Genomic DNA, 9544 nt, shown 5'->3' with positions numbered 1-9544 from the left:
TTCTGCCCATCTTCCCCATAGCATAATCTAATAACAAAACAAGTTAACAAATCACCCTAAATTTCAAACCATAATTCCTATGTAAATCAAATCACAATAAGATTAAACAAATAAAATTAGACATAGTTACAGAAAGATTCAACAAGTTTAGGGCAAAAATTCAAAACAATTTCACCCCTTATTTCAACCTAAATCATATAATTTGCAGCCCTAAATTAAACCTAAAGATAAAAAAACACATATCTTTAACCTTATGAAGATTGAAGAAGTCGAACAAGAGTACAAGACCACAACAAAGAGCAGCGTTTGGGCTTTTGTTCTCGAACAAGAAGCTGAAGTCGAACAGTTCTGAAACCTGCGTTTTCCCCCCTTCTGCAGTTTTGGCTTGTGGCTTCTGTTCTTCTGGTCGATGTCCCAAAGTAATCGAATTTAGGTTTTTTTTTTGATAGGGTGGGCTTTTAAGTTGGACTATATAATTATTTGATTTGGGTTATATAATATACATTCTAGTATTCTACCAAATATAATGATTTGGGCTATAATATTTGGGCTAATTAAATATTTTATTTGGGCTATATAAATAAAAAAATTAAAACTAGGGGGTCGAAAACGTATATACCTAATTTTTTTGATAAATCCGGGGGTCGAAAACATATATACCTACAAAATCATATACGAAACGTACATATATAACACTACTGGCCGAAAAGTTCGAGGGGTCGGGCGCCCCCTCCTGCCCCTTAAATCCTACGCCCCTGCATATAGCAAACAAAACAAATAAACAATAGTGTAAACTGTCAAAATGGTTATTGAGGCTTGCTCATTTTTAACATTTTAATCTAAAACTTAAAACTTTTGAATTTGGGTCCATGTGGTCTCAATTTTGTTGTGATTTTTAAAATCAAAATCTGGTCAGATTTTTCAGTTGACAACAAAATTGAAACCAAAGAAGCCCAAATTTAAAATTTTTGAGTTTTGAACTAAAGTGACCAAAACCATTTTCGCATTTTACTCTAAACTAATCTATAACTTAAAAAGAAAGGTCGGTGGGGTTTCCCCACCAACGAACTAACACCCTCAAGTTTGACACTTGACATAAAAAAGCCCATTTCAAAAAGTCAAAATAGCGAATAAACTTTAGAACTTCACAAAACAATCCCTAAACTTTTGAAATTGACATTTTTACCCTTTAAATTCTAACCTTTTAAATTTACCCACGTATTTTCATTATTTAGCTTAAAAAAAAAACTATTTTCGAAAGTAAGTATTTTTATGTACGTGTCGGTGTAAATTCACAATGCATTAGGGATGAGCACGGTACCCGTTCGGTACCGAACCGGTACCGGTACCGAAAGTACCGGTACCGAAAAAGGGGAAAAGTGGGTACCGGAACCGGTACCGAATACACCGGTTCGGTACCGGTGCCGGTACTTAGGGGTGTTTTACCCGTAAACACCGGTAACGTACCGGTACCGGTACCGAAAAACGAAGAAAGTAGGTACCGTACCGGTACCGAATATACCCGGTACGGTTCGGTACCGGTACCCGGTACCAAATGCTCATCCCTACAATGCATGCTTATTTTTATGTACATTTTCAGATGGTCTGCGTCTTGAAGTTTAAATGTATGCGTTGGTATATATTCATGTTTAATCGATAAAAGTTCATGTTTCATAGTTTTTTTCGAAAAGAGTCTGGTCAAATATAATATGTTTTCATACTATTTTTGCATACGTTTTCGGGTAGTCTATGTTTTGACGTAAACAATGTTCAGAAACGAGTCGCGTCAAATATAATACGTTTTCCTTCAACGATATAAATTCGATTTGTACGTTTTGACGTCGCTAAGTCTTGATGCAAAGATAAGAGTGGTGTAGTAGTTAGGTGAAACGCTCACTAAACAAACCAACTCGGGTTCAATTTTGTTTCTTTTGTAACAACAATGTTTTAGATCGAATAGGCTAAAACACACGTTTTCATATGGTTAACGCTTCACATAATGTGCCTCCAAGGCACTAAATTTAAACAATCAAGGTGTCACCGCCGCAACGCGCGGTTCATGACAACAATCTAGTTTTACTCTAAACTACAAATTTAAAAGTGTTTTCATATAGAGCCTGGCCCCGCCCGGCCCAGCCCAGCCCAGCCCGGCCCACTCTCTTCTCACCATTCTCCGAATTCAGTACACACCTCACAAAACGAGTTTCTGAAACCCTAATCAACAACACATCTTCTTCTTCAACAATCACTCTAAAAATGGTGCAGACGAGAGCCAAAAGCAAGAAGTCTGCAGAAATAATTAGTTCCAACGATGACCTTTTAACGGAGATCCTTCTCCGGCTACCAGTTACCTCCATCCTCCGCTTCAAATCTGTCTCCAAACACTGGCATTCGCTTTTGACTCACAGACATTTCACCCAAAGGTATGATAACATTTCTAAATCTCCTAGTCCTGGTCTTTTTGCTTCCTATACATATCATTTAGCTCCAGATGCATATGTCCCCTTTGATGTTGAATCCCCAAGCACTCCTCCTTTTCCTACTCTTGCTTCCTGTTTTGATCTTCCGGGGGTCAAAATCGTCCAGTCTTGTAATGGCTTACTACTTTGCTCTACCAATCGAGGGCCCAAAGGCGGCAGAGGTGCTCTTAAATATTACGTATTTAATCCCACCACCAAGCAGTTGGCACTCATTCCACCCGTTCTTGGAGGATGTCGTAAAACTATATGGTTTATGGGTCTGGCATTTCATCAAACAGATTGTCCACACTACAAACTTGTTTGTGTTCTTTCTGCTGTAGGACCTGATGTGGATTTGTATCAGATTCAAATCTACTCGTCTGATGCAAGGAAATGGAAGATAGCTATCCAATCATTCCCTGCGTCGTCTATATTCCCCGCCCGCCCGGGGGTTTACTGGAACGGAGCTGTTTATTGGGCCCCTTTTCCTGACAATACCAATTTCCTGTACTTCAAAATGGACTCTGAACAGCTGCAAACGTTACCCTTGCCTGTTGGCTTCATCTGTTCGTACTTTGGAGAATCTAGAGGTCATCTACATTTAATAGCATACAATATTCACCAAGAAAATAGGTTACGTTTGAATTTGTATGAGATGTTGAGCCATCATTCCGGGTGGTTTCTCAAGTATCAAGTACAGCTTGATGCGCTTCCCAATGCTTTCCCGGATATGATTCGTCATAACGGTTATATTTTCAATGTCATTGATGTGGTTAGAGGCGAAGAAGAAGAAGATACATTCGTGGTGCTGAAAACTCCTAAAAAGATTATAAAATGCAATGTTCATGACAAGAGTTTCAAACAGATATTTGATTTTGGCGAGTACCCCTATGAAAATTTCCATCGTTACATTGAAACCTTGTCTTATTTCTAAAAGACAATTTGGTTTGTTTAAATCGTTTTCATTATCAGGGTGATTAAATATGCGCTTATAGGTAGTCTTTGGTTTTAAAATGCGCGCATAATGCGTGATGCGCCCGTTGCGCTAGTAAGAGCGCATCGCAACACCTGATGCGTTGCGTTTACATGATGCGGTGATATTGCGACAATTTCGCATAATGCGACCATTGCAAAATGCGCTATGATGCGTGCAATATTGTTTTTTTTTTTTTGTTTTTTAAAGAGTTTGCTATGGGCTGGGCTGTTTGGGCGGTACAATAGGGTTTTTTGGGCGGGAAAATAGGTGATATAGGGGTAGAAACAAAAAGTAACTTTATCAAAAAGTTGTCTGGGAACTTGTTGATCCATCATTCCATTCTGCAATTTCAAAGATAATAGTCTACAAAAAGGAAACTTCTGTTGTTTGCTTCAAAGAATGAGATTATCAACCGGGTAAATGCAAAAAAAAAAAAAAAAACAGCCATCGATTAGAGCAGCAAAGATCCAGAATGAGTGACTTTCATCATCTCTTCTTCTTCTAAGGTTCTTCAGGTACTTTACACTTCTTCTTCTTCTTCTTCTGCTTTTGTTAACTGATATCTACATCTTCTGATTTTATATATATGTTGACTGAATCACAATGTTACATATTTGCCAAATATGTTGATACCTGTTTTTTTCATAACATAATGTTTATATTTAATATGTTGTTTTGATAAATTGTGTTTTTGATGTTAGTATTGATCATTACATTTGAATGGATGGTTATTTGTTGGTTTGGTCATTGTATATGTTGTTTAACCAGCATTTGGTCCATTATTATATATGTTGGGTCATTATATATAACATATGTTGTTTGGTCAGTATGCTTATGCTGTCTAGTATGTGAGTGCAAATTGATCATGTTGTTGCTGTCATGGATTAGAGCAGTCTAGTTTTTTTTTTTTTTTTTTTTTTTTTTTTTTTTTTTTTTTTTGTATTTCTTCCTCTTCTGATGTATTTTGGGCATAAACAACCTTCTGCTTGATTAAAATGAAATTTAGTGTCATGTCATGAGTTGATGTTTACAACCTGTTGATTGGTTCTTAATTTCTCATGTTTTATATTATTATATGTTAATTTTGTTTTATTTGTTTTTCAGGTTTCAAAAATACAATGGCTACACCTTCAGATTGAAACGCCAACACTTCTGCACTAAAATCATCTGGCGATCCAGCGAGAAAATATGGAACACAAGACCCTAAAGTTCGTAATAACATTACTTGTAATTTCTGTAACAAAGTGGTTAAAGGAGGAGTTTCTCGACTGAAACAACATTTTGTAGGTGGCTTTAAGGATGTTGTTGTTTGCCCAAAATGTCCGGCACATGTAAGAGAGGAGATAAGAAAATATATGCAACAGAAAGAAATGTCTAAGGTTGAAAATATTATGAACTCCACAATTGGACTTGATGAGTATGATGTTGGTGATGAAGATTGTGAAGAAGTTGATGGTAGTAATGTGACTCAACGCAAAAAAAACAAGGGTAAACGGTCCCTTGAATCTACTTTACAAGAGATTTAGAAAGGAAACGGGTGGGAGCTACGGGATAAAGCATGTAGAGATGTAGCAAGATGGTTCTATGATGCGGGCTTATCATTCAATGCAGCCACATATGATGGTTTTAAAACTATGATCGAATCTATTGGACAATTTGGTCCGGGGATGAAACCTCCGAGTATGTATGGACTGAGTGTTCCTTTACTTATTGAAGAACACAAGAAAGAGTGGGCAAACAAAGGGTGCTCAATTCTATCCGATGGATGGCGAGACTCGGTTGTCCAAAAGGATATACTTAACTTTATGGTTAACTCGCCAAAGGGTTCGGTGTTTCTAAGATCTCTTGATGTTTCAGCCGTGTCCAAAGATGCAGCTTTATTGTGTAGGGTTCTTGATGCAATGGTGGAGGAAGTTGGAGAAATGAATGTGATCCGAATTGTAACCGATAATGCATCGGCTTACAAGCTTGCGGGTCAAATGCTTGAACAAAAGAGGAAGCATCTTTATTGGACTCCATGTGCGGCGCATTGCATAGATCTTATGTTGGAGGATATCGGGAAACAAATTCCGAGGGTGAAGAGTTGCATAAAGGAAGCCATGTTTATAAATGGGTACATTTATAACTTTGTTGGTCTTGTAAACTTGATGAGAAAGTTCACGAATCAAAGGAACTTACATAGACTCGCGGTTACAAGATTTGCCACGTCCTTTATCACCCTTCTTCAATTTCACAAACAAAAAAATAATCTGTCTCAAGAATGGAGAGATTCTAAGTGGTTTAAGGATGCAAAAGGCAAGAAAATGGAGAGTATCCTTTTACAGGATACCTTCTCGAGGAATATTGTGTATGCTCTCAAATTAGCAAGTCCTCTTATTAGTGTACTTAGGTTAGTTGATGGTGAAAGAAAGCGGGCTATGGGATATATCTACGCAGCCATGGCTAGTGCTAAAACAACCATCGAAAAGAGTTTTAAAGAGAAAGAAGAATTTTATAAAGAAACTTTTGAGATCATAGATCAGAGATGGGAATGTCAGCTTCACAAACCATTGCATGATGCTGGACACTACTTAAATCCGTCGATTTTTTTATGATAATGCAAAAGAAATTTTAGAAAATGAAGAAGTTATGGGTGGCTTATTTGACTGCATTGTTAAGTTGTCTCATGGAGGAGTAGAAGAACAACAAAAGGTCACCACAGAGCTTACTCGATATCATCAAAACGCAGAATGACTTTTTGGTCAAAGTCTGGCTATCAATCAAAGAAAAACCAAAGCTCCAGGTAATTACAATCCCAACTCCCACATATTGAGTTACTGTTGCATATTTTTATCACTTTTGCTTTCAAATGCTGAACTCAAATATAAAAAAATATACTTACTTTCTAAAAATTTTCTTATATTTTAGCGGAATGGTGGGCATTATTTGGATCATCGGCTCCTAATTTACGACGATTTGCCATACGAGTTCTTAGCCTAACTTGTAGTGCTACAAGTTGTGAAAGAAATTGGGGTGAGATTGAAGAAGATGTTGGAGTGTTCAATGGTGAAACGGTGCTTGGTGATGAAGATAGGGTGATTATTGAATAGAGGAGATAGTAGAGGCCATTTAAGAAGGAAGTTGTGACCAATATCTATAACTAATATCTAGATACAGAATTACACACTCTTAGTATGTCTGATTTTGACCATTATGGTTACTACTTGCTACTCTTTTTTGTGGTTCTAGATATATTTTTGTATGGTTGATTGGACTAAAAAGCATAGTTCTTATCTTCTTATTATTGTGTGTTTTTTTAGCTTATGTGTGTTTTTAAGAGTTGTTATCATGTATAATTAATTTTTTAGTATTTTTTATATAAAAAGCGCATCGCATACGTGATGCGCTCGCATCGCGCATTAGATTTTTGGATCTAAAGCATCGGAGCGCATCACGCAATTTAAAACCAAGCTAGGTACTATGATTGTAGTTCATTTCTTTATCGTTGCGCAATATGTTTATACTGGTACTAAACTGATGATCAAACCGGAAGTTTTAGTCATAGTTATTAAGGGTAAAGTTCTTGTACAAATAATTTTAACATACTAAACATACAAATTGAAGGAAAACTAAAAAAGACAAGGTGACATTTTTGTAATTATCAATAACTATCAAAGTTACTCTACAAATATACCTAAAAAAACCTAACCACTCCCCCCACCCCCAAAAAAAACCTAAAAAAACCTACCCCCCCCCACCCCACCCCCCAAAAACCTAAAAAAAACCTAACCCCCCCCACCCCCAAAAACCTAAAAAAACCTAACCCCCCCACCCCCAAAAACCTAAAAACACCTAACCCCCCCCCCCCCCCACACACACACACACAACCCCCAAAAACCTAAAAAAACCTAACCCCCCCCCCCCCAACCCACCCAAGCTAAAATGCTAAAAACTAAACCCCCAAAAAACCTAAAAAAATAAAAAAAAACACACAAATTATTTTATTTTATTTTTTAACATTTTTTATTAAAAAATCGCTACTTTTAGTAGCAGCAAAAAAAAAATTTTTTTTTTTTTTTTTTTTTTTTGCTAACGAAATGTAGCGATTTTTTTTAATAAAAAATGTTAAAAAAAAATTTGTGTTTTTTTAGGTATTTTTGGTTGTAACTTTGATAGTTGGTGGTAATTACAAAAATGCCACCTTGTCTTTTTGGGTTTTCCTTCAATTTGTATGTTTAGTATGTTAAGATTATTTGTATTTGATCTTTTGCCTAGTTATTAAAGGCACTAGGTGCACTCAAGGTGCATAGGTCTCGCCTGGTGCCTAGGCGCAAAGCGCAAAAAAAGCGAGGGCTTGAGAAAAATAAAGCGCATAATGAAAAAAAAAATTAAAAATATATTATATATTAGAAAATATATTATATATTAGAAAAGAAAGCGCATAAACAAAGTCTATTATGTAACACTTTATATCATCTAATTAGTACCAAAATATTAGTGTATTAGTGTAGAAAAGTAGTTTTCTTTGATTAATATTAGAAATTTGGCTAGAATCTTGTCGGAATTTAGCCGGAAATCTCCGGAATCTAGGAATCTTGCCGGAATGTGCGCCTGAACCATCACCTGGAGAGTTAAAGCGCAATTTCCTCGACTTAAAGCTCAACTGCGTCGCCTCGCTTGAAAAATGGGCCTAGGCGCAAGAGGCGATGGCTTTTAACAACTATGGTTTTAGTAATGTTTTGTGTTTGTTGAAAACTTTGTTTATCAAGAAACGGAAATTCATTTACTTGCAACTATATATGTATTTGCCTATTTGGATCAAACTGGAAGGTTAAGTCAACCGACAGATCCTACCCACAGCCCTAAGGAATCAACAATTTTTCTAAGGGGCTGTTTGTTTATCTCTTAATGAGACTCTTAATGGTTCAGACCTCAGACCTCTTACTGGTTCAACACTTAGTGGTTCAGACTGTTTGTTTCACGAGCAGATGTTTGAATGGTTAAGACAATATTTGCATCTGAATGGGTAAGACCTCTAATCTGAATTGGTCAGACATTTGCCTCTGAACAGTTTAGCATTATATAGGCTCTTAATGGTTCAGACCTCTTACTGGTTTAGCACTTAATGGTTCAGACCTCAACACTTAATCATTCAGATGTTGCCAAACAGCCCCTAAGTTCCACAATTATTGCAAACACGTCGTTCAACTTGTTAATCGCTGGCCCAACACCCTATTTTCAAATCTAACATGTCTATATAATCCAGATGCACACATCACGGGTTAACAGAAACCATAGCAATCATTCAAGCATATCATATTCTTGATGGGGAGGGGGGGGGGGGGGTTAACGGGATTATGGGTCAAAATGGGGAATGCGTTTTCAGTTAAACCAAGGCCACCACACTTTGACAGGTTAGAGCATTCGACGCCTCTTGTTCTAAAAGCTCAGCTAGCTTAGCCTGTAAAAGTTAGTTTTTATGGTTATGGGAATCTTAACTGTTTATAAAAGTTTGATCTATATCAAGTGTGTAGGGCTTATTACTTGATAAGGGAGGCTTAACGTGTGAGGCATGGTCACAGATAATTTCATTAATGGGACAATTCTTCGTGTTTCTATGTTTTAAGTTTAGTATCTACAGAAACAACAAAAGACTAGAGTTTAGTTAAAGGCCTTCATCATTGAGACTCCATAACCGAATGGTATAGACCTACTCGGGTGAAAAAAACTAGCGTGCATCTTAAAGTTTATCACAGTTGCCAACCGACCCACTTCAGCTTTACCATCACTCGTTTTACATTTTTGTCAAAACCACCAGTCCCACACACCGTCGTAACGTCTACCGCACTCGCCTAAACGCGTAAAAAGACCTGGAATCAGGTAGTTATTAAGGATGTGGGTCTTGTTTCTATATTTAAAAATGAGGATTGACAGATTTGATGCATCAAAATTTCCAACCTGCTTCGGGTGGTCAGTTTGTTATTGATGGAAAATGAGCAGGGACTCGTAATGTGTGAGGAATGTTTAAACTTCAGTGGACCACTTAGACCATCACCGGTGCAAGATGCTAAATGCACCTACAAACACATCCAATTAGCTTACACATCAGATTTTCGTAAATGCATTAAAA

The 9544-nt window shown here is 36.9% G+C and overlaps 1 protein-coding gene across 3 annotated transcripts; it reads left to right on the top strand.

The window, feature by feature from the left end:
• The first annotated feature begins 2107 nt into the window (after positions 1-2107).
• Positions 2108-6718, top strand: LOC110885404 (F-box protein At5g07610-like). Of its 3 annotated transcripts, XM_035984938.1 has the most exons (4): positions 2110-3950; positions 4540-4643; positions 4723-6217; positions 6343-6718. In XM_035984938.1, exon 1 carries the CDS (start codon positions 2257-2259, stop codon positions 3391-3393), a length of 1137 nt encoding a protein of 378 aa, XP_035840831.1. In that variant the 5' UTR covers positions 2110-2256; the 3' UTR covers positions 3394-3950; positions 4540-4643; positions 4723-6217; positions 6343-6718. The 3 variants fall into 3 exon arrangements, with proteins under 3 accessions (XP_035840832.1, XP_035840831.1, XP_035840830.1); XM_035984939.1 differs by having other exon boundaries at positions 2108-3950; positions 4540-6217; XM_035984937.1 differs by having other exon boundaries at positions 4540-6217.
• Positions 6719-9544: the final 2826 nt, after the last annotated feature.

This window comes from Helianthus annuus, chromosome 16 (assembly GCF_002127325.2).
Source record: "Helianthus annuus cultivar XRQ/B chromosome 16, HanXRQr2.0-SUNRISE, whole genome shotgun sequence".
Classification (NCBI taxonomy): Eukaryota; Viridiplantae; Streptophyta; class Magnoliopsida; order Asterales; family Asteraceae; genus Helianthus; species Helianthus annuus.
Note: the sequence above shows the minus strand (reverse complement) of the source record. Positions and strands in the feature narration are given on the sequence as shown.

What these genes read in the sequence shown, in the direction of transcription:
- LOC110885404 (XM_035984938.1), top strand. Translation starts at nt 2,257, where the DNA reads ATGGTGCAGACGAGAGCCAAAAGCAAGAAGTCTGCAGAAATAATTAGT.